At 38.8% G+C, this 26,477-nt stretch overlaps 1 protein-coding gene across 1 annotated transcript in view; it reads right to left on the bottom strand.

Moving 5' to 3' along the window:
- Nucleotides 1-11,171: 11,171 nt before the first annotated feature.
- The window catches only part of iftap (intraflagellar transport associated protein), a 24,976-nt gene continuing 9,670 nt past the window's right edge, over nucleotides 11,172-26,477 (bottom strand). The window contains exons 4-7 of the mRNA XM_088611196.1: nucleotides 25,177-25,248; nucleotides 23,004-23,070; nucleotides 18,057-18,184; nucleotides 11,172-16,165 (exon numbers count right to left, since the gene is read on the bottom strand). Of these exons, the coding sequence (XP_088467322.1) occupies nucleotides 18,111-18,184; nucleotides 23,004-23,070; nucleotides 25,177-25,248 (213 nt within the window). The 3' untranslated portion in view covers nucleotides 11,172-16,165; nucleotides 18,057-18,110. The remainder of the gene's footprint in view (nucleotides 16,166-18,056; nucleotides 18,185-23,003; nucleotides 23,071-25,176; nucleotides 25,249-26,477) is intronic.

Below are 26,477 nucleotides of genomic sequence, written 5' to 3'. Positions count from 1 at the left end.
AAACAATTGGGTAAACAAGAAAGACCAAGTATGGTACATTGAAAGCAAAGCTCAGTCGTTAATTAAACAGCATCCCGACCTGCTTATGTATAAAAATCTGGACAGGCCTCATTGCCTTTAATTCTGGCTTGCATGACTGCAAGAAGAGACCTCAGTCACTTTGAAAGAACAGTGTTTGCTGGGGCTTGTTTGGAAGACGTTTGTGTGACTCAGACGGCTTAAATTGCTGATGTGTCACAAGCACCAGTGTCTAAGGTGGTCTACATGGATCTCTGAGGCAAAGACGTTAAAAGGAAAGGGCAACAGTGGGCAGAAGCACTGTGATCATGATACACATTCATCATTTTGAAGTGCAAAAGAAACTGCAGAACAATTGATTGCAAATTTCAACAGGTGGCCCGAGCAGCCAATTCAATCAAAATCTTTCTTCCCAGAACTCCACTGAGTGGGACAGCTCAGCAAATTTGGGCTGAAGTATACAAACTGCTCATTACAATTGGCAATGCACGTTTGAAAGTCTAGTGGTGCAAAGAGCACAGGTAATGGAATACCGAGCAGTGCAGAAATGAGATACAGTCAGATGATTCTCCCTTCACTGTGTTCTTGTTAAATAGATAAGTGCAAGAATGGCACTAACCTAAAGACCTCTACAGCCTGGAATACTTGGCTTCAAAAGTGAACATTGTTGGACACATTTTCATGGCATGGTTTGGGTACACTCCTGTCACACTGATCTGTACTTAGTGATTACCTTCACCACCTGTGGCATTTCTTACCTGCTGGGATGGCTGTCCTCCAGGATGACAATGCCTCCATCCACAGAGCATGGGTGGTCAATCAGTGGTTTAAGAAGCATGACACAAATGTTCTCCAACAGATCTGAACCCAATTACTAATTTCTAGGATATTCTAAAATTACACCTTTGATAGCATTTTCTACCAGAACTCCATCAAACAAGACATACAATATTCATAAATCATTAACTGCTTCGGTCCTAAGAAACAGTTGTGGATTGGACCAGTTAGGTAAATTAGTTCAATTTAAACCAAATCAAAAGTGAAAAGAGTATATCTGAGAGGAGGAACAAAACAGCTGGATTATTAAAGATTCCTCAGCACCAACTATGTCAACATACAGAAGCTGCACAGAATCAGGGTCTACTTATCCACTTCAAATTTTCTCCAATATTTCAACACCCATAAAAGAATAAAAATAATTACTTTTTATATTGCTGTTCTTATAGAGAATGGCATCTCATGGTATTACTGTTTCCATTTCACAAAGTCCCTAAAAATCATCTTCTGTACTGTCATTGCTACTGCAGTTCTATCAAATGTGGTAAACAGAGAAAAATGAAAAACAGCACAAAACAAAGCCTAAACCACCTTCTATATACTGTAGATGACTGTCTTGACATTACAACTCCTTGTTTCCTCCTTTTACAAAATAAATTAAACTACATCAGTAAAGATTGCCTTGAAGATTTTAACGTTAGCCTTGGCTGCTTTCATTACTTGCAGGCAAAGTGGGTGCAGTAGATCTAATCGTGCTCCAGAAACCAGGCCTTTGCGAGAGAAGATAGAGATTGAAATGGAAAGAAGCCTTTTTAATTTCCTGCGCTGACTGGCAGCTGCTGGACCTGACTCATATTCCATGACGATACACATCACTACGCCTGGGACTCTTTCAGCACAGAACTTCCACTAAATTACTTTTTTGGTACTGTTCATTGAAGTCCTTTGAACCTCTTAGGATCTTCAAAGCCCACAGTCTGTGTAACATTGCTGAATATCTCTAGGTGTCTCTGGTTCCCAGATATATGCAATATTGTCACAGAATTTCATATTAACCCCAAAGGGAACTTGATTTTAAGAGCAAGTTGATTTTGTTGATTAATTTGTCACACCTACGTTCCTGATGTAATACTCTTAACTTAATTATTTTACTGCCATCACAATTAAGAATATTTTGCACAGCTCTTTCATTGTAGGAAAACGTACAAAAAGGAGAAAAAGACGACACACAACCAGCTAGTCAATGTGCTGTCTAGTTAAAATCAGTAAAAATAACTGTAGCAAAACCAAGTTCTTGACTACACACTTCTTCAACTCCAGAAATAGCATATTTCAGTGTTTTGACATACTGTACAAATGCCTTACATCTTTAGCCAGATAAGGATTGCATATAATCAGGAATTTCTTTATTGTTAGGATTTTAAGTGAGGGGAAGCCCTATTTTAAAAGAAACAATCACAAAGTAAATAAAACCATCTGGCCAAAAATGTAAAAAATATCATTTTATTATCAACCCTATATAAAAATAAGTAAGTACATATCAATCAACATAAGTTCAAAATATAATTATATGTAGATAAAAATAGACCATTTTTAAGTATTCAATCGATAAGGTATTATACACCCCTCTCTGCAGACCGCACCAGTGCAAACTGAGCTGGAGGGCATTACCCACAGTTCCTCGCAGAACGGTGACGTTTCACTTTCTAGCCTATCACAGCGGAGTGGAGTTGCCGCGGAGAATAAATTATTCCCGTGTTAGTAAAATTCAACTTTTTTGGCTGTTTTAATACTCAAATCTCCGCATGCCGCTACGACAAGCGCAAATCTGCGGCATGCACGATTTTTTCCACATATTCATAGAATTTCCACTAAAATTTCCACATATTCCATATTCATAGAATTGCCACAAAAAAATCAGATCGGTTTCAACCAAACTGCAGTCGGTTTCTTTGCTCGGTGTTTGGAACTCTGCATGGGTGTCTTTGGCAGGTCTGAGCAGTCTTACCCCTCTAGCAAGGCTGCCATTCCTCAGCCAGGTAGGCTATACCAAATATCTCTCACATTTAGTAGGATCTAATCAAACTACCGAAATTTGGGAGAAATGTTAGATTCTTATCTCGTATGCTTCTGCTTACCTGCTGCACACATATGTCTTACACCCAGGACTTCTTGTTGTGCATCTTGCTCATATGCCCCAGGCCTCCCCACCTGCACACCCGCAGCATCTGCATGGCTCAGTTCTCGTATACTGAGGGCAGGGAGATCTGGGCAGCCTCACGTTCCTGGCTAGACTGCCATTCCCTTAATGGGCAAGCTGCCCCACACTCTGTATACCTCTTCTCTATCTCACATTTAATAGGATCTATCTGAACTACTGAAGAATATGTAATACTGATGTAACCTGGCAGTGATGTTACCTATTACCTGTTTTCTTTTTACATTTATGTTGTAAAATGTGTTCTGTAGTTTATGGATAATTCCATTCTGCTCTTTGAAAGTTGTGTCCCCAAGTTGAACTCTTCATTTCATTACTAAGGAATTACATTTAAAATCAATACAAAAATATTCTGTATGTCCGCTTCAAGGTTTGAGTATTGAGTACTCTCCATTCTCTTGCACGTTAATCGGAAGATCTTTTTTGGGGTAATTGAATAGAGTTTTAAAAAAATACTTATTTCCTATCACTTTGGCGTTGCCTGCCTCAATTACTTGAGCCACTAGCTGCTCTGGCATAGAAAAAGGACAGGCTTGTTTGTATTTTTTTCAGTGAATTTTGAATTTATAAACTGAAGTACATTTTCTGTTGCTCTTCCAAATAAACATCATTTTTCACATTTGGTGGCAAAGACATTGAAAAGCAAATGATCTAACTAACCAAATGCTCGGGGGTATTATCGAAACAGGATTTTTTTAGATGGATAATTACTAAGAGCAAAGGCACATTTAATCTGTCTTCTCAGTTTAGCCAACCTTCCAGACTCCCAGTCCTGATGCTGTGGTTTGTGTGTAGTTATGCTAATCCTGCTCTTCTTGTTCTCAATGCTATGATCCTGCTATGACAAAGGCATGTCTTCAGGGGACCAACTGCATGAACTGGTGATTGTCAGCCCTAAAGACATTACATAAATGGCTCTCTGGAGACTCCACTGCCCACCCAATGTAAGGAAACCCCCTCAGGCACTGAGCGTTTATTACCGCATGTGTTCAATATTTCTAAGGCACATTCATGTTTTTTAAATCAGTAGTATGTTAACACATTATTGAAAAATAAGTTACAGAACAAATAAAAATTGGCAACTTCACTCCACATCTTCTTCATACAAGGAGGGGTAAATTTAAGTGAAACAGAATTGTTCCCTTTTTAAAGAGCATAACAACAAAGGTACAAAATTATGGCTAAAAACAATCGGACATGAAATAGATGCCTCTCTCCTCAGAGGTAGTTTTTCTAAATGTATAGTTTCTTTCATGCTTTCATGCTTTGCTTTGACGCTTTGCTACAGTGGAACAGCATTGAAAACTGTTACAGTTTCCATTACATTTGCTTTGACACATTTCGCAAGTGACAGTGCTGAAGAACAAACTCCCAAGCTACTCACTTCAGCATCAAAACCCTGTAAGAAGTGCAAGATTTAGTACAATAAGTACATTACGTGAAAGTCAATAATAGCATCAAAAATTATTTTGAAATTAGCTTTTTAATTACTGAAGCCACCTAGCATAAAATGATCTTTAAAAAATAAATATCAGTTTAATTTCAGGATATGTTCAAAAAAATAATTCTAGCATTAATTTAAATATAAAAAATATGGTACCCTATGAATTTGCTAAATGTTAATCTCCATGTTAATCATTAATTGATTACCTCATCAACATGAGGCCAGAGATTTTCATCCACTTCACATCTGATGTCTTTATTTGCAAGATACCATGGAGAAAATCTGTTCTGAGTGCCTTGTCCACCACTGGGACTGCTGCACAGTGAGGTCTTCACAGACTTCATCCATGGCCTGAATGTCTACAGGCATTAATCCTTACACCATGAAGGGAGGCTTGCTCGTGAGGGCAGTGATCCTACACCTTCCTTCTTCAGGCAGAAAAAAGCTCCTCTCCATGGTTGTGAAAAGGGGAATAACATAGCAGGAACATCACAATGGATGTGCAGTAAACAACAGTCATAGTACCGATACTAAATGACAGAAATTGATATTGTCCCAGACCATGACAAGTGTAATTGCAGCATTTTGGATCAACAAGGCAATTGTGCAGCACTTTCAGAAAGTACAACAGCAGATGGACTGAATTGGAGAGACTTAGCACAGGGCTTCGTGCCACAATTCCTTTTATGGTAGTATGGTAACACACATCATTATATTCCCTCTGCACTGGCCTGGCACACCGACTGCAGCATGCTGGCTAATAATGGTCTGACCAGTGCCAGCACTGGTGAGATCCAAGCCTACTGCATCAACAAACAGGAGCTTACAGCAGTCGATACTCGCATCAAGCTCGATGTGTACTGGGTTTAAAGTTGTATAACAATGTTCACCTTCATCCTATTGTACTGTAGAACAGTGGTAATGCACGCAGACACTCGCACTGCTTATCTGATACGCACCTCACTGCTCATACCAAGAATGTTATAATTGCAAAGTTTCGGTACACTTACTTCAAAGTGTTCATGTCAGAATGCCATTACTCCTTCCTTATTTTGTTGAAGAGGCACCAAATATTACTGCTTCATGGTTACGCAGAGCCTTTTCGAAATGTGTCCACTTGTGGTTGTGTTGATGGCAGTAATCCCTTGTAATAATGTTGTGCTGGATGTCCTTTAGGCAAATGTATTTCTATGCCAGCACTGTAAACACCTTCTGTGCTGCAGTGAGAATACTGCCGTTCCCACCACTGACATCTTTCCTTTAGATTCTGAAATACATGATTTAATTGCATGTACAGCATTGTATACGTGACTTGCCAATCCTCAGTCCAAAATATTCTGGCAACTGAGACTACAGCTGGACATCGCATCCATCTGTTCTCATTGTCAGATCTGTATTGTTCCATTTTAATTTCAGGTGACGACACGCATTTGTTGTCGACTTTGATCATAACCACAACTAGGACCATGAGTTTGAACTTGACCTCAACCATCTTCACATCCAGCAATATCATCTGCATGTTGCATGTTGTTACAAACTACTGCTGTTCCCACATGGCCTGTTGTTTAGTGACATGGTGATTATTCAGTTTCCTTACATTCTCATGTAGACAAGACCATCTGCAATAATGAACCGTTAGTGATAAAATAATTGACTGTTTTGGAATTAAATTAAGCAATTAGCATCTGAAACAGATGTGAGACAATAGTAACGAAAGATCTGAGTAGATGATTAAAAATTTTACAGTTTACATGTAGCTTGATTATGTTCTGCATTTATTATTCTCAAAAATTAACAACTCAGTTTGGATTGTTCGTTGTTTTCACAGACGTAACAAAAATCTGTAAAACCTGCAGATTCTTAAGAACATTTCAAGTAACTGGAAAAAGCCCATTCCTTTTGTAATGGAGAGTTACTGATGCTTTGCACAAGATTACTTTGTTACTTTTGGTACTGCCTCTCATGCATTAGAAAACTGAAGCAGCTTAGTACTGTACATTTGTGGAAGTATTTCCTGCAAAAATGTCTTTCATAAGTAAATGAACACCAATGTGCAGTACATCTGACAAGTGTCGGTGCATTTCTAATTGATTATTATTCACCGTTCTCATGTTATAAATCTTTGTAGAGTTGAAATAATAGAATTGCAATGTACAGTATTTTTATCATACAATTGCGGTTCCCTGCAAAACAGTGAAGAGTACCGTACCAATCCAAGGAATGGCTGGAAAGAGTTGGGAGTTGAAGTGTCAGGAGTCGAAGCCATGTCTCCTGACACTCCTGACAGCCTCACTTGGGAAAAGATGCACTTGGAGAAAAGACACAAAACTAAAAACTGATATGACTGCTGGAAGAGTTGTGAAAGGACTGCAGCGGTTGTTCAGGGATAGATGGAGGTGAATGTTGGGAGACGTAAGAAGGATGCAGTACTAATTTTTAGTTTTGGATTTTAAGAAGATATGTTTTTTTTACTTTTGATTTAGTCAGACAGTGTTGGCATGATTTGACTTTACCACCCATTTCATGGATCCAGGTTTTCAACAGAGAGAGAAAGTCTAAGTTGGCAGATCTAGGACAAAGAGTTAGATCATACTTAAGATAAAACCTGCTCTTTATCTTAAGTCCTTAACTTCAACAAGATGCAAAATGTAAATAATAGTAAATGTTCCAGCATAGAATCTTGTGGAAGACCCCAGGGCTAACACAGATTTAAAGTAGTATGTTTCATGAATTTTTTTCTGGTAGACAAATACTAGAGAAAATAATAATAATAAAGAACAGTGCCAATCATCTCTAGATAATTTTCCATGTGATTCTTTAGGGTGCTGTGATGGACAGGATAAAAAGCTGCACAGGTCCTGTAGTTGAAGAATATTAAGCAACCCTGAGTTAAATGTCATCATCAAGTTAAGTATTAAATTAAGGACTCTTTTAGTACTCTGTCTGTTTGTCTTAACCCTGACTGAAAAGGTTCAAATAGCTCATTAGATCCCAAATGAAATTGTAATTGACCTGCCACCACCTTTTCTGAAATTTGTGCAAGAAAAATCAAATTGGAAAGAGGTTGGTAAATTGTTAACTACCACATGGTCCACATTTCATTGTGCCTTTACATGAAAACACATACTGTAAGTTGAACAATAACCGTTTGCTGAATTGCATTTTCTTATTTTTCAGTTACTCATATCGACAACTTTGTGGTTGCCCTGTTAATTTGTACATCTTACTAATTTACACAGATGTTATTTTAAGAGGTCTATAATGAAACTCAACTGTTCTGTACATCCCATCAGTGGAATCTGTGGCTGACAATAAGAAAATAAACAAATGATGTTATTCTGCTCAGTTTAACACATGAATTTGTTTCGGTTTAGAGGTAACATACCAGGCCCATCTTGTCTCAAAGTGTCTGGTTGATCTCGGGCAGTTGGACAAGCCTAACCCCGAGCCGTTCTTATTAGAACATACAGTATGTGACAGAAGCAGATTTTGAACCTATGACACAAGTCCAAATTTCATGGATTCACTGGTAATGTAACTTCTTTCAGCTCAGGACTATGGGGGAGCCAAGCCTACCCATCAAGCAATGCAGAAGGCAGGGTACACTCTGGATAGGATGCCAGTCCACTGTATGGCTGACAGACATAACACTGACACACACATTCACAATTCCAGTCCAGGATAAACAGTGAAACAAGGCCCTGAGGGAACACGTAGAAATTAAGAAGAGGTACATTTAAGTCACTTCCTTATTCGATTCAGAAGGGTGTTGTAGCCAACACAGTCATGTTGTGGAAGCAGATTTCCTAGGATCCTCAAGAAACAGCTGGCTAAAAAACTTAATCAACTTAGTCTCCCTTGTATTTCTTTCTTAATTATTGCCTCCACTGGCTGCACCTCTCAACACCTCAAATCATCCTGCTGTTGACTTAAAATGTTAAATCATTGTTACAAGTTTCAGATTCATAGGGTCTTATCAGAACTCTCTGCCGGGGGTCTGTCTATTTTAATCCTAAAGAAATCAGAGCTTCATCTGGTCTTTTTAAAATCAACCACAGTGCAGGCCACGGCTGTGTCCTAGGGATAAGATAAGTAGAGAAGTGATATGAAAAGGAAATAAAGTTAATTTAAATCCAAGTGACGAATCAGTAGACCCCACAAATATGCTTCATTTTGAAGAGCAAATTAACTTGTATGCTGCAAGCTCTACCATTACTTATTATATATTCAGCATTTAATTTGGAAAAGCTAGCATCTCTTGCCCAATGATCACTTATCTCCATTATTCAACAGGAGTAAAAAATCTGCTTTTAATCTTCTAAGCTGTAAATGTACATAGAAGGCAAGGCTTTTTGTTGAGTGTTGTTTTATGTACTGTACATAATTAATGCACGAGTCAGGAGCACCAAGTGGCTTTTACATAATTTGTGCTGTTTTAAAGAACCACAGAGAGTTCTTTTGAAACGGAGAAAAAAAAAAGATCTCTGTAGTATTTCATCTGCCTTCCCAGTTTCTGGACAAACAATGGTTCATACTTTCAGCTCTGTTCCACCAAGATATTCAATTTCCAAGGACATCAGGCCTGCATATTCAATTACCAAGGTTGTGGAATCAAGGGGAAATTAGTAATGTAATTTTGGGAAATGTGCTGGGATGGCTGAGCCAAAAAGCACAGCTCTCCGTCTGAGTGCAGCACCTGAAGCTTTCATGACACTTTCCTTCCATTCTGTATCAGCTGTGCGTGGATAAGGTCAGCCTTCTGGGTTTTCCTCTTCATTACATGCTCAGCTTCTTATGACAATGTGGTCACATCAGCCCTACCCTAGCTGACCACCCTGCCAAAAAAATAATGCAACTGCAACAAAACACCAATTACAAAGTAATTCAGACACATACTGTACAAACACAATATGGAAACACGGTGGTGGGGTGGTTAGCAGCCCTGGTTTCGAACCCAGAACTGGGCTGCTATCTGCATGGAGTTTTTATGTTTTTCACATGGGTTTCCTGGGGGTGCTCTGGTTTCCTCCCACAGCCCAGAAACATACCGGTACTGTAGGTTAACTGGCTTCTGGGAAAACTGGTCCCGGTGTTTCTGTCTGTCCTGTGATGGACTGGTGTCCCATCCAGGCTGTGCCCTGCCTTGCTCCCATTGCTTGCCGTGAGATGCTCTGTCTCCCTCGGGACCCTGAATTAGCGGATGGACAAACACTGTATTATGGCCTTGTGCATTATGCAAGACTAGGTGTAAGTGGGCATGTACAGTACTCCTTTCATGATAGCATTTGTTCTGTAAACAAAATGTCAAACAGTAATATCAATTGAGAAATGCAGTCGGGCATTCACTGAAAAATCTAGGTCTCCTAGATTATTATCTCCTATGTTCCAGTGCTTAGATGCATTGATCCCTTTTCTCCATTAAGAATTATGACCATCTTGTGTGTCACATCTTCCAAAATGAGAGGGAAAATTTGCAAAATGTACAGAGAAAGCTTTGCTACTCCTAGCACGGTGTCATTCTCTTGTCTTCTTTGAAGGCTTCTGAGGGCGAAAGTAATGTAACACAACCCTGAGAAGCAGACCAAGCCCAGGGGTTATTGGGTAACAAAACCCAACATGATCAAAATAGGCACTCAAACTGTATACCACAGAAGCAAAAGTGTTCTAAACATCACACTTCGTCATGCCAGAGGTGTTTTTAATTCCATTTATTTCAAAGGTAAATTACACCAATGGCACCACATGTTTTACAGAACAAATTTCTACTTCATATACTCCATAAGACATAGAGTGATCCAGACCAATCCAGGCTGGAAACCTCTGCCCAGCCTGTGCAGGGTTTTATCAGTGCTGTCTGTCTCATGAACCACTTTGTGTACACCTGGGCTTCAGGTCTGCAGTTCGGGCATCATTTATTTACTTCTCAGGTACGCTCCAAATGTCTGTGTAACCTGTCACGTGGCTTCTGGCATGTTCAACGTTTATAAACGATAATGTGCATGCAGGTGATGATTGTCTGCAGTCACATCGCTGATATTTATTACTGGAGTTTAACAAGGAAACAGGGCCTCAGGCAGGTCACACTTTTTAATCTGCAGTGACACCTGCTGGCTGAAACGAGAAGCCCTTGGAAATGTGCATACCGTAGGCACAGTACATACTGTACAGTAAGAGCTGGTAAGAAATGGCAAGTTAATTTTCTTTGGTTGTCTTCTAGTTCAGTACTGTATCCTTCTAATTACATGTCCTACAATCAATTCAGTATTGTTGCCAACGTATATACTGTATATATAGTTAGGACGATATATACTTCTATATCACAGCTTGCTGGGATGAAAATATGAATATTGCAGCCTTGTATATAAAGTTTGTACATTTTAATAATGTACTGGTCCTTAAAAAAGACTGAATTATATGACAGCTAAAATGGCACAAATTGAATGACACAAATATTTAAACAAAATTAGTGGATTAGTGTGCTCTAATGAAATACAGAAAACATGACGAAGCAACCCAGTGCTGCTGCTTATTCTCCTGTGTCTATGTGTACAGACTGTCATTTTATTTGCTGTTATCTTGTATTTCTTTTTTCTCAGGTTCTCAAAAGGAAACATCTAAGAATACTCTAGTCTCCTGCTAGAAAAATGTTATCTTTTTAAATAATACATCTTAGAATTGTTAGTAAACAGACTGGATAAAAAGACACACATAAAGGTATCTGAATAATATTTATCAGCCTAAACCCCATACATACTTTATAATGTGAAAACAATCCAAACACTTGTTTCTGACACTACAACTAGAGAAATAACATTACATTATAAAAGACATTTAAAGAGATAGTTGTGTACCAGTGAAATTTCTTACAGCCAAAATGCAAAAATGATTCATTCAAATTGTCTCTTAACTTTCAAAATCTTTAGCTGGTTAAAAGGAAAAAAGCAACAGGTACAGGGAACCTGCATTCATATACACAATATACTGTACAGTATTTCTGCATACAATAATAGTACAGTTCTTCTATTCTTAATGCACATCTGGATATTTAGAGTTGCCAGGATCTTCAATTAACAAAGAACACCTTCTACTCAGTGCCTCTTAACAGTGACCTAGGTAGAACATTTTTTAAAGTGCAGAGAATTATTTATGGCTGTTCAAGCACTGACCTGACATTCCTGCTATAGGAACTTAGAGTGATCAAAGAGATGTGGCCAGAGAGATGACTGGGGCTGTATTCCTGGGCCAGACAGACACATAAAAACACAAAGTCCATGCCAAAAGGGCAGAACAGGGTTGGATCTATCTACTGTTGCTGTCTGCTGGCTGTCTCCCATCTGCCAACTAAACAAGCCAGCTGAGCCAGAACTTAGCATCAGTCTACTTTCAATATTCCCATTTTGGTTAAATGTATGACCATCAGATCAGTAGAGTAAATTATACATGCTGGCAACATCTTATTTAACATCTGAAGTACCAGACAAAGCACTTTTCAGACCTGACAACCATGGCTTATCTGAACCTCTTGTCAGATCCCCCAGCCCACCATCACATTTAACTGTAAGAAGTGGGTACGTTTTCACCCTTTGCTGTAGAGATTTTGCCACTAGATATTAATGACACAGGACAAACATATCCTGCCAGAATTCATTAAAATGTAACATGCCAATTTACTATCTGCAGGTATAGTGTTGTATCAGCCTGCTTTTAAAACCTCTGGTTCCAGTACTGTCAGAAGGGAAAAAAAAAACTAAAGAAGGGAGCCTAAACCATAAAGCACATCCAAGAAAAGTCTTACTCTACTTAGAGAAGTTCTTCAAATCTTCAAAATTAAAAACACTGATGAGAACTTCAGTACTTAATAGTGTTGGGACGCAGTATGAGGCACAGAAACCAGAAGAGCGCTAATCGCTGCCCATCTCACAGTTGCTTAATTTTTTTAAAATAGAATATGTGCTCTAAATCAAAGAAGTGTGTGTCAGTGCCATCAGTGGAGCTGGGGAAGATGTCCCGAGAAGAGTGCTGTATGCAGCTCTTGAACTCTTCCATTCATTTGTGGAACACGTTTAATTAAAATCAGACCTTAAAATTCAAATTTTAGCAGTGCTATATCGTTATCTAAAATGTGAAAGCTTAATGTTCTTAGTAAAGGAAAATTCCAGCAAGACCTGAGTAAGAGTTGAGCTCAGTGCACTAAAACTAAAGTGGCACTGTTCTGCCTATTTTACTGCCCAAGGAAATACCCTTCCCCGGTCCATAGGGGGCGGTACTGCTCTGCCCTGCTGATGCCCTCTTTCACTACACAAGTACTGCCTGACTGTTCCACTCTCTTTTATTGTGTTATGTTCTGAATAAAGTGCATTGTGCATTTGGATAAACATCATTACTTACTCCACTCGCAGGAATGAAAATTTACATTAAATGCATTAGATGCCTCTTCTGGATTGTGCTTCTTAATCACAGGCTAACTTATTTCTATTTCAATTGGACATTTATTTTTTCCATTTGCTTCCTGCTCTTAAAATGCTGAACCAGATCTGTTATTGGTATGTACCCTGCAGGACCGCACGTTGGTCTACTAGCACATTTACCGAAGGGGTGCGAGCTGAAATCTAACTGATTGGAGGTTGACTCAAGAAGAAGGAAAAACACAGGTTCACTGTAGAAGGTGTTTGATAGAGTGTCATTTCCAACAGTGTCTGTGCAATTGATCACCTATTAAGAGCTCTTTAATCAGATATAAGGGAACAGATTCTTAATTAGCAAATTGAGTTGTTGGAAATGCACTTTAGGGCATTCTCAAAACCAAGCACAGACCTGTAGGCACCAATTAGCACTAATGATTAAGGGCCCAACTGTAACAAAAAATCAGTAAACACAGGGGTACCCCAGGAGTAGTACTGAGAACAACTGAACTAGAACATGGAGGGGCATAGGATAAAATAAAATCCATTCAAGAATTCCTTTAATTATAAATCATGGGCATACAGTAGAAACTAACCAATAAAACAACATAAAGCAAAAGGTAGGACACTCAAGATTTCACATCCAATTCATACATTTAATATTAAGCTTGCTCTAATGCTGCATAAATTGCATAACATTTATAAACATTTATTTTCTGTCTGTCTGACTAAATCATTAGGTGCATAAGATTTATAAAGCACAGACTTCCAGGGACAGTATTTCAGAGATAAAGATGATTTGATCTTTGCATTTTGACCCTGCATCATCATCCCAATCAGTCAAGGTATTATCTTCTGCTGCAGCCTTTGAATGTCTTTTATACAGCAGACACGTGTGCCATATTGTATATTCTCAAAGCAACAATATACTTCAGATGTGCTTTATTGTCACCTGTGGCAACCGTCTCTATCCCACAACAGAGCACCTGCGAGCAGGATTGCCCTTCCTATCTCTCCCCACCTCTCTGCGGCTCTGCTAACTGAAGGGCTGCGGTCGGACCATGGCAGCGGGGTGAGGTGCCAGCAGGCAGTATCTGAGAGACGATCAGAAGGCAGCGGGGGATTCCACCTGTTGTTGTTCAAGCCATAAATGGCTGGCCTGCCCCACTGACTCTAGACACAAGCAGCCCAGTGTTCAAAACTTCAGAGTTTCGTGTGTTTATTCCACTGCCTGATATCAACTGCCTTTTGACATTTTTAATCCCAAACATCCCTGTTTTCCCCAGAATACAAAAGTTTTTATTGCCAGCTGGAGAGGAGGCAAAAATGTTCTTTTCCCTGAAGTTCCTGCTATGAAATGAGCCAAATCCTAGCCTTTGTTAACACATCCTCATTATGCAACTGTTTTCTTTTGACGATAAAAAAGTTGCACAATATACAAAAATAAATTGTATTTTTATCAATATTCCTTTTTAATTGGATGTGTGCAATTTCCCCCTTTTCTCCTTTGTTTTGGGTTCAGTTCACAACTCAATTTGACCTCTGCTCTTGACTTTCTAGATTTCAAAACCATACTATGACAACAGACTCTTCATCCCAAGCTATCCAAAACAACACTACAATAAATTATAAGATGGATAATATGCAAGAAATCGCAATCAATCTTGGGTTTCTTATTATCTAAGGTGGAAAGATAAACATTTATTCTCAGTACATTAAAAATTGGTAAAATTTACTTTTCTGAGAACATTGTTCTTCTAACAATACTGACCACTGTGCCACTGTGCTGGCCTAGTGTCTTACATGTTGAAACAAAAACAAAAGCATGTGGCAAACACACAGTGTGATAATAGGAAACCAGGACCACATCATCACACAAATAGCACAAAACAGTGTGAAGGAAAACTGCACGTTTTCAGAGACCCAGCTTGATTAATGTCTTTCCAGCAATCCACTGCACCTTCACAAACCTACATTAGTAGAAACACAGATTCATTCAAAAACCGGACAGACTCTGTAGTACCATGATATAATCGGTTTACTCTTTTCTAATCTTTAATTAATATCATGTCCTTCATCTCCACAAGAAATGTTAGAAGATGGCAGACAAAAATAAAGGAAAAAATATTTTGTCACTAAATTAAGTTATTGCAATTTCAATGACTTAATAAGACATAGTTTCAGTGACAGTAAACTACCTTAGCTAAAGGCTTCATTAATAAAGATCAGGAAAAAAAAGTGGGGAGAAGCAGAAGAAAAAAGGGAATGTGGAGCAGTGTGTGATGCTTTTGGTATAGCGTTGAAAAACCTCAGGAAATGCCTGCTGTGTTTTTCTTGTCCACATCTCTTGTGTTTTCATAATGTTTTGACACAAATGGAAAGAAAGAAACGGAGCTGTTTGCATTACGGTGGCCCAGAAATGGGTAGGTAATTATGGCATGCTTGCACACAGCGCTGCATACAAAAATGAATGTATTCCATGTGAAGTGGTTTTAAAAGCAATTATTTCAAATAGAAAGGAATACACGTGTATAGTGATTTAAACTAAGAGATGTTCTCTAGCGTTGTATATTTCTATTTCTATATGTCATTAATTTGATTTCTTATTATAGGACCTGACTGACATTAACAATTAACGCAGTTAACTAAATATCCACTGCCAAAGCATCATAAAAGCACTGCAGGAAGACTGAGCTTGCAAGCCGTATTTCTGTATTTATGTCCAAGCCATTAAATTGTGGCAATGTTATTCATGGTGTGTTCTCTGATGGCGGTACTACCACATGTCAGGGAATTTTTTCATCCTGGATTATCACAGTACTGTGAGGCTCCTGAATTCATATATCTACTTTTAAAGCTTTTCAAGTACTTGCAAATATAGATTCATATAAAAAACAACAGATCAAAACACCAGATGTGCTGGAATAGAGTGAAAACTGGCTAAGCAGCACATTTCCTTGTAATGAAGGAGATCCAAAGAAAAGCCCTGAGTCAAAACTGGTACTAGGTAACTGGGTCAGGCTTTAGGATCCTGAGCCTTTGGTGTCTCTTCAGGAAGTGTCTCAAAGCAAGGCTCTTGGATGTTAGTTGCTTGATGCCTGCTGACTCCTGGATTCTTGTAGTGTAAAGCAATCTTCTCCCCCAATGTCATTACAGCTTGTTCCTTGCCCAATACAGCTGCCACTACAACCTGCATCATCTTGGACTGTGGGCTGGTGCCTCAGGTTGGAGGAATTTGTGTGAAAGCACAACATAATCGTAGTCAAAGTTCTCATCTAAAGAGAAAGGGACCACCTCTGTCACCACCTGTGAAAGAGAGACAAGTTTTAAAAGTATATTCACAAAATGAAGTATTAATAATAACAATGATACAGATTACAGTTGTTACCAAAAGGTCTGGTAAAGTTTCCTTTAGCAAACTGTAACAGAATATAATCAGTTTTAAGGAAAGGTACAAGTGCAATGCTATACACAATAAAGCTGTGACAAAAACACAAAGCGCAAAATGGAGTAGACAAATCTCAATGAACATCTGCAACAGATTTCTACCAGCGATCAGAAGTATTTTCTGGGAAACCGATCAGTTCTCCTAGATTCGGGGCTGCTCAGAATTAAATATGAAAGGAGTCAATATCTGACCAGAACATTTCTTTCAGTTTTTTTTTTCTATTATGTATTTTTTAGGATTGCCTGCACTTTCTTAAATTTTAGTTCTGATCTGGCTCATTCTAATGGCTCATCCATCCCAAACAGTTCCTCTTGGAAGACCTCTGGTAAGGGTGGATGGTGGAGAATCCCCATCACACTGGAGGCACCAGTCTAACAGTGCCTAACACGAAACTCCACTGGCTGAAAGAAGTTGACATACTTTCCTAAAATGATCATTTAAGGAAAGTAAAATGAAAACAGGAAAAGCTTCTGATCGAAGTAGTGTTTGTGGATCAGTGTGTGGCACTCTTTCTTCTAACCTACAAAATAGCAATCGATATCTCAGTGTGGAATTCATATGGTAACAATAGGTGCTGTGTCCAACATACACACAGTCTAATTAAAGACCTCATGACACTCTCTGAAAGAGCACAGACACTATCCTCAGTTACGTGATTGAATTCCTATACTTTTTTATATTATTCTAGCCTGTCAGAATTATCCCTATGTTTAATTCCTCTTTTCTCCATCTCATCTTCTGAGAGTAACAAATATCTGCTGGGGACCCCTCCCTCACTGGGAGTTCAGATCAGTCCACTCTCACTGATAAAGTACTTTGGGATCCTTTGCAGTCAAAAACATTATTTCAAGGAATTTTTATGTGTGTATATAATGCAGCATTTAAAAAAGTATATCAGCACAAACGTCAACTGCAAACACAGACATTTCAGTATTTTCTGTTCAGTTTTTGGATATGGTTTGTTTGACCTTTTGAATCTGCAATTCCTTTGTAAGGAGAAGATTAAGATTCTGGGTTTGTGACATAATAGGTTATAATTTGCATTGCGGGCATGTGAATTTACACACTGTATCAGATGGAGCACATGGAAAATAGGTATATTTGTAAGAAAAATATGAAACTCTCAGGAAGGAAACATGCTCAAAACTGGTTATTTGCTCAGTTAAATACCCTTTAGTCACAGCTAAGCCATGAAATGCAAACCATGATGAAAGACCAGCTTGTTTTCCTTTCCCACTCTACATTGAAGTGTGTTTTTTGGAAAACACAGCCTAATACTGTCAAATAGCTTAAGCTGATAAGACATACACACACCAGAATTATATACTGTATATATAAATAACTAAACATCACATGAATGACAGTGGAAAATACAACTATATGTAATGTTAGATATTATGGGTTTTCCTATTTCATTTTCACACCTTACAATGTTAAAAACTAAATCGCAGCTGCTGAGACTCAATATTAATTATGTATTATTTCTATATAAAGGTCAAGGCTAGCTAATGACTATGAAACTGAAAAGAAATGTAGAATTTGGGAGAAGTTGGGTTCATTTCCTAAACCATAAAGTTATTAATCTCAAGGCTGTGTTTCTAAACATCATTTAACTTCCAATTCAGGACAAAGGTTATACCTGATTTAATGCCAGAGATGAAAACACAAGCAATGACATGAGAATCTGTAAAGTGGTAAAACGGGATGGAGGGTATTTTGAACCCGTTACCCTCCTGGAAGCACCCCTACCTCACACTTGGAGCATGAGCCCTGGAGCTGCTGTTTCCCTGTCCTGCACTTCAGCTATGTGTGGCGTAGAAACGATGGTATATAAGATGGCACCTCTTCCTCTGCTTCTCCAGGAAGTCTTCCCTGAGCTGGGGCCACGACAGAAAGCAGAGTTGAGCAAACTGACCTGATGCATTACTGGAGCAGACTGCGTGAGGATCCTTCAGGGAAAATCTGGATGAGATCTCTGGGGCAATAAACTGAGCATGATGGGTCAACTGACCCCCTTTCACCTGTAACCCTTTTTATGTCCTTATTAAAAACACATTTTGCACCCAGTGGACTTAACAGGAAATTTTCTGCAGTCACCCCTTTGTTGTCAACCCTATTTCCTCAGCTGCCCTGTGAACCCAAAAGAACTGCAGCCTCCAGAAGGACCTGCTGCAACGGCAGCTGTGTGTCACCCAGGTGCTACACCTCAATAGTGGAAGAAATGTGTCCCCGCTTATACTGCATATAAAATACTTTGGGATCATTTAGAATTTAAAATGTCCTACATAAATGCAAATAATTATTATTGTCATTAGTAAGACACTGAGATGTCCTGCTAAAAATGTTCACTAGCTGTCAGCTACTGCCACGCAGCCACACAAAATGTAAAAATGTTAAAATAACTTACAAAAAATGTGCTACTCTGGTAAGGCAACTATATTTTGTTTCATACAGTACAGTTGCTGTTTTTTTGTATATGCTGAAACCAGTTTGGTATAACAAGTTCCTTAAAAATCAGATTTTCCAGAAAAAAATAAAACCTTCCTGCATCACACAGGAAGAATGAGAACCAACCGACTAATGCTCTGAGACACTGCAAGCACTGCACAGAGTTAGTGCCCCCTGAAGGAGTAACAGCCCTCTCACCGTCATCACTGCTAACCTGCAACAGCCTGAAGTCACAGGAGCTGGTGCTTCTCCAGAAGCCACAAAGATCCCAGTCAGCTTAGTCCATCCCACTGCAAATGTTTGCTGGGACAATTGTGAGCCAATGCTTGGAATGCCCTGATCCCAGCTGGCTAGTTACATGAGACAATCTTGGACTGATAATGCCCAGGCTATTCGACACAACCCGAGCTGTACCAAGCACCGATATAATCTGCTCAAGAGCCCCAATGCTCTTATATTTTAAGTTGTCCCCAGACTGAATGACTATATCATAGATAAGAGAAACCCCTTTAATTTATCATGTGTATACTTCTAAGAGGAAAAATAACTACATTCTTTCTCAACCAAACAACAAACAGAAACAGCCACATGATCAATTCTACCACTAGTGATTTTGGGAGTTGGCACAGATCTAACCATGAACCTTTGCACTTACTAAACAGTGCTCTACCAATAGAGACACTATCACTAATCTGTACGTATGCATGCATGTATGTATACAGTATATGCATACACTATGTACACACATACAGTATGCTTCTGAGAATTTTAAATCAATTTAAAATAACCACAAAGATATCCTTAAGATACATTTTCAGACACTAATTATCATTATGTTTTAAGTACATTAAGCATGATCCAAATTGCTTACATTGCTCACATTTCCAGACCCTTTCATCACAGGACCTTCCATTATTAACAAAGGCCTGTACAACCCCAGGAGCAGCAAGCCAGTTTTATCATAAACCTGCTCTGCATTCATCTCTCTAGACAACCAGAATAATCATGCATTCCCTGCTGAGAGAAAAAGCTCCCCCACATCACATAATAGGCTACTGTAATACCAATGACATTACCTGATCTACCACCTTATGTACTGTATCAAAAATCCTGTACAATCACTGCCATGCTGATTCTACGTAGACAGCCTTGACTCTATAACCTTTATCTGTGGAGGTAGCTAACCTTTCAAATCCATGCACTGTACAGTAAATAGAATGAGCTGCATCTCATGCATAGAGTTAGCAAATCACATAAATGAAAAAAAGAAAAAAAAACTAAATAAATAACAGAGGACGTCGAATGCCAAGGAAGAAACAGATGAAATTCCCGTTTGATGTGTCACCAGGGAGATAAGGCTTAATCTCCATTGAAACTAATCAACCAGCAATAATCCCCTTCATTGGGGCTGTAATGAAATATAATCCAAAAAATGTGAACGTGGACCTTTTGATAACGCAGTAAAGCATCTGTGAAGTTAATCAGAAAAAAAAGTGTTTGTTCAAAACGACTGTCAAGAAGTGATTTCTTATTCTGACATGAGAAAAGGACTTAAAATGTAAAAGCCATTAAATATTGACAGTTCTCCCTTACAGCCTTTCATAGCCCTGTAGTCAGCCTTGGCAGTAAAAAGGATGATAATCCTAATTAAAGCAACTAATTAGTTTCTCAGTGGAAGCCATTAATTACCAGCAGGGAAATAGACAATTCTGATGCCTCCCAGGTGATGATAGTGTGGTTGAACTGGGAAGGCAGCTTGCCCCATGCTGCAGCACTAGACAGGGCTCCAACAGGAATACAGACCCACACATACCCCACAAATGCATCACATTCTGCAATGGAAATTGAACACAGAATCCCTGGCAACAGCATGGAAAGACTGCAGCTATGATGTGAACAAGCAGCTCTCCATCCCAAGTGACTCCCCTGACTCCCCAGGCTGTGGTGTGGCAGAGGAGCAAAAACACAACAAAACACGGAGCTCCTGGAGACGTACCACACTTAAACATTTTCTTAAAACATCAGATGCCAAGAAAGCGATAGGTACTGTAGGTATTAAGCCAAAGGATTTTTTGGCAGCAACATATCACAAGAACACAACCATCGCTGTAAAGTTCTTTGGCAGAATTTGTAGAATTGTTTTATGCCCCAGCACAAGTTGTTTGAGGAGACATTTTGTGGCGAACACTAGAATGATGCCATTAATAATGCTGGGAGATAAGAAGACAGCAGTGTGCTCTGGGTGAGGAATTAAAACTAACCAATAAGTGTCCGAGGCATTATCAAATTGTGGATGTGGCATGATTAGTGTACTGAGTGGGGATAGCCTTAGAGATGCTACTGAAGAAGAAGGAAGGGGGAAAGTTGAGGTGGATGAAAATTGAGCTGAGAAAGTAAATGCAGCACAGAGGGTTTGGACACAACAAAGACAAAAATAAGAATTTTGTACTAATAAACTGAAGGTGAAGGGAAAACTGACCAAAGAGGGCAGACATACATGTAAGAGAATGTACTCCAGACCAGCTGTATTAAGTGATAAGAGGTTTCATCTATCAGATGAAAGTGCACCCTCTTAAGATTCTATGGTTTAACACATATCTGACCTTCACCTAGTGCTCACCAAGTCCTATATACTGTATACAGTCCTATACTCTCCAATAGACAGATGGATGCAAACTTCTTGATAATCACTAATAATGTTTACTTTTAAGATAACATTTACTGCAAGTTATCTTACCCTTTAAAGTCTTCAGTTTGAGCAAATTAAATGTTAAAAAATGTGTATGCATCATTTTGTAATTTAACAAAAAAGAACACCATATAAAGGCTCTGAATAATTGTGCAAGGCACTATAATCAAATTATGACAAGGTCACTATTAAACCTACAGTATAAGACTTCCCCTGAATAATGTACATCCTTTCATGACTAGCTACTGTAATTAGGTAATATGTACAGTATGTGGAAATCACAGGAGATATTTCACCTTTTAAACATTTAACATACTCAAAGCAGACATGAACAGATGACAGGAACTCATTGATATCTTCCATGTGTTAATTATTAAAAAATACAATTTCTTAAAATAATACATTCACTTGTCAGAAGATATAAGTCAACTTTTTAAGCTTGATTTTATAGGGAAATAGTTATTCATCTACTCAAACAAGATTTTTAGAGAATGACTAGCTCTGCAGTGTATAGGTTTAATACTGAAGTGCAATGCAGCAAATTAATAATTGTCTATGCTAATCAGGGTGAATAAGTGTAGCAATTTCCATTTGTCAGCTTATTTGAATGACAGTGAAAGTGTTGGAAAATTCTATGAGTAATGACATAGACCAGACCTCAAAACATGACCTCCTCTATTGAATTAGCATTAGCCCTTTCAATTAAACCTATACTATCTGGAGTCCTTAAATCATTTTATACTACTACAGTATAAATACAAGTTTTTGTTTCAATTTAAAAATAAATATTTTGTCACTTTAATATTCACCGTGTGTAGCATGCTAGTCTGAGGTTTTCAGGTTCAGGGTTCGACTTCAGATTTAAGGGTGGTCTTTAATGGGGTCTGGCATGTCCTCTGCATGTCTTCCTCAGGATGAGACATTCAGGCTGCAGTCCCTACATTGTGTGTGCCCTGCGATGGCCTGATGTCCTGTCCCAACTCTAGCTCTGCCTGCTGCCCTGTACCTGCAAGATACAGGAGGCTCTGACGCCTTGCTCCTCTCTAGAGATGAAGTGGTTACTGAAAATGCATGGAACTCAAATGAATATCCATCACTGTGTGTGACAAAAATTTCAAGAGCCTCTAGATAGTAGGATAGTTCTCCCTAAAACTCAGGCTCAAAACTTACTACTTTCTAAAACATGCCTGTGTTTCTTTAATGTTAGCAAGGAAACTGATCTCAGCTGCAGCAAAACTTGTATAATGTATATACTGTACCAGAACATCACAATGAAGACTCGCTCAGAGATACTGTACACACCCCCAATTTCGGCTTATCTTATTTTAAATGGTGTTAAAGACCATGTTTGTTACCCATTACAGCTAAAAACTTTACCAGCCATCTGTTGTACGCACAACTACTAAGGGCTAAGTGTTTAAACAAACATTTCCATGTTCCATTCTTCTACAAAATTAACTCTTAGTAAAAGAGAATGGAATAATTTCGTAATTTCAGACAGTACATTATGTAATATATGACCTGTGGAAAACGGGAATAGAATGTATAAGCTAGTGTACCTGTTCCTATGGTCAGGTCACTTTCTTCATCACTGCTTAGATGCACAGATTCCAGGTAATTATCCAGCTGTGAAGAAAAATGTCAAGTATAAATGCGTCTCCTATCACTACCAGACCAGTGTGGGTATTTGCACGTTTCACTTTTAAAAATGAATGATGAGTTTTTTTAAATAAAATAGTTTATAAAAGACATATTTATATCATTCTTTTCCACACAGTAATCATTCAATTGTTATATACTGAGCATTAAAAGACACACCACTATGCATGTATGCTTCTAGATAAAGTTTAAGGATTCTGGAAACTGACTAAATGTTTTTTCAAGTCATTCTGATTCACTGATCATGCATGACAGACCATATACACCTGGGGAGATTATGACTTTTGCATAAGAACTAAATTACCTCATTAGAGAGAAAGTACAGGTGATGAGATCCATTAATCTGTTAAATGCAAAAGCCTGGTAAAAACCAATTAAGAAAAACACAGAAAGGAACCAATATGCTCTGCCTATCAGGTGAGAAGTGCCTTCACACCATCGGCATATTGGAGCAATATCTCAAATGGATTTACTAACAAAAGAGACAGGATCTCTTTTGCAGTGAATTTACGTTTTGTGCAGACCTCCCTGGTGAATGTCAGTGAGCATGACGCAGATGAGCAGAACGATATTTTAATTGTGGTGTACAAGATCAAGATCAATTTATTAGCCATATATTATTTCTTGCATTAGGGCTTTGTCTTTTCGCATACCCCAGCTTGCGCTCCATGAGACACACAGGCACACACACAGAGAGAGGCTAGGGGTCAGAGCGCAGGGTCAGCCATTTATACGGTGCCCCTGGAGCAGATGGGGTGAAGGGCCTTGCTCAGGGGCCCAAAGGAGTAGGATTCCTCTGCCGGCCGCGGGATTTGAACCTGCAACCTCCCAGCCAGATCCTTAGCCACAGAGCCACCACTCCGCCCCTGAAAAAAGCCATGGATGGCGAGGGTGGTTCCAGTGTGACAGCAATCTGACTACATGGTGTTACACAGATCAAGTCCTGGGACCTCACTACCTGCCTTTTCTGTGGGCTCATCCCAATGTGACAAAACACCAGCAGAACTCCTCATGCTGCTCATGCAGCAGCAGCTTTCTTGGAATTTGAAAATGTGAAGGGTGTGCTGTAGGTAGAATAGTTTCCAGATTTTCCAGACTTGAGCCACCATTTTTGGGATGAGCTCAGACAACATATCTAGGGCTCAGAGACCAGTGAACAGGCACATGCCTGCACAGACTCAATAAGAGGGATGAAACGGATTCCCACAAGATAGCATCTGTAACCTGGTGTAAACTGTGTGTTACAGATGTACAGCTTGTATTGCTTCCAACAATGACTACACATACTAGTAGCCTGTAATCTTCACTGTAGACTCCCTGTCGATAAACCCTGCTGATGACAAATGTTTATCTGCATAATGAGTTTATCTAAACCATATCTGTTCCAGAAAATACAAGTGTGTCTGCTACAGAAAAGGTTATCTTTTTCCTGATCATAACTTGGTGAATTTGTTACAGTTGTGCCTCAGAAATAAGGTACTATATATACTGTATAATACAGCATTTCCTTTGTTTCAACTCTGTGACAGCTCTTAACACATTAACTGCATGATTAGTAAATTATCACTGACTAAGGCTGTCAGAAAAAGAACTGTATTGGAATGATTGGGGAGTCTAACAACTGAATGTTGCTAAACCACTGCGAAACCTCAAGTAACGTCCAAAATTCTTACACTATTTAATGCTTCATCCAAAGAACAGAATAACAAAATTAAATCATTTCAACTGAGAATACAGTCATTTTGCTTTATATCATCCATCACCCTGGCCAAACTGCCAATGTTACTGCCTGGCAGTGTACAGTATGTGAAATATAATACATTTGAGAGGTGTGAATAACACAGGTTGGAAGAAAATATGCGGGAGAGAAGACTCAAAAATCCCCAAACAAGAAAGCAGTCAACAAGAAATGTTATGTCAAATTAACACATCATTGCTCTGAATAAAGCAGCGTAACGTGAGAGCAGGATTACTGTACTAAAAGCTACCTATGCCAGTTTCCTTCTTAAAGGTACAGATAGAGGGAAGAGAATTTCCATGAGCACCTACTGCAGAGTTTAAGACAATTCTCACCTTTAGCTTTCCAGCCAGGCTCAGCTCTCCACTGTATACACTTCCCATCCTAACGCCTGCATCCAGCACAAACTATAGGCAAAAAATATTGATATTTTAAAACATATACTGTACAGTACAGCAGGTACCACAAAACAGTTGTATGTTAAGATAATGCAGTATACTGTATCACAATGCATTAACCCTTTACACCACAATATAAAACAGTCTTTTAATCTAATCTGACTATATACAGTCCATACTATCTACCTATCTATTCATCTATACATCTATATGTTATCTATATTCTGTCTTTCTTCATGATAAGGTCCAAAAATACCTTCAAATAGCAGAAAAGCAGATAATCCAAATTGGGTATAAAATGAAAAACTAACTGCCAACTCAATCTGGAAAGGAACAACCAGCTCTGTTACGTACAGGACAGTAAAATACAAAAGGTCTCCTGCAGGACGTCCAGTTTGCATATAAACCATTAGGCATGTTTCACAGGTTTCTCAATTAAAACAAAAACTCATTGATATCATACTCCATTGTCAAAATTCAACTGCTCACTAAAGACATCTTCTGCTTAAGTCTGTTCACAAGAATTTCTACAAAAGTATGAGGAGGCTTTCTAATTATTTCCCCAGTGTCTCTGCTGTGATTACACCATGTTTTACAAATGCACTGAGCAGGCACTTATAGTCTCTCTGAAACCGCTTTGAGTCATGAGCGCTAATGGATAAAAATGTTTTATGTCAAAAATATACATTCCAAGAACTAAATCTGATTCCCAGGACGAATGTATTTTTCTTAGTTTGTGACATTTCTTGAGAGATGAGCAGACAGAGCACTGCATTAATGCAGCCTTCCTGCACACAGTGCTCTTCCCAAGGGCTGCAGCTCTGCTCTGGAGAAACATCGACCCCTGATTTGGTCATTCAGCCTCACTGCTTCTTCCCAGTGGCAGATCAGAGCATTACCATGAAAATCAAAGGATAAAGTGTGTGAAGAGCTCTCCTTTACAGAATGGTTCATACAGTACGTGCCTGGGACACACAACTCATTCTTTGTTTCTAAACTTGATTCCCTGGGATCCTTCATGAAAAAAAAATGGTTAATTAGGTGCTGTCAAGTAAATTAACAAGCTGGGCTGAGTGGCCTCCAATTACCTGTAAGCTTATTCATCTAACCATTTTATCTTGTCTAGATAAGACTAGATATGAAGGTGAAAACCTCTTAAAGAGAAATTAACGAGAAGCTCCTCACCTTATAAAAAGATCTTGATGAAAAATTCATTATTCCATATACAAATTTAAGCA

This window comes from Lepisosteus platostomus, chromosome 18 (genome assembly GCF_059453375.1).
Source record: "Lepisosteus platostomus isolate fLepPlt1 chromosome 18, fLepPlt1.hap1, whole genome shotgun sequence".
NCBI lineage: Eukaryota > Metazoa > Chordata > Actinopteri > Semionotiformes > Lepisosteidae > Lepisosteus > Lepisosteus platostomus.
The sequence above is the reverse complement of the archived record's forward strand: the minus strand, read 5'-3'. Positions and strand labels throughout refer to the sequence as shown.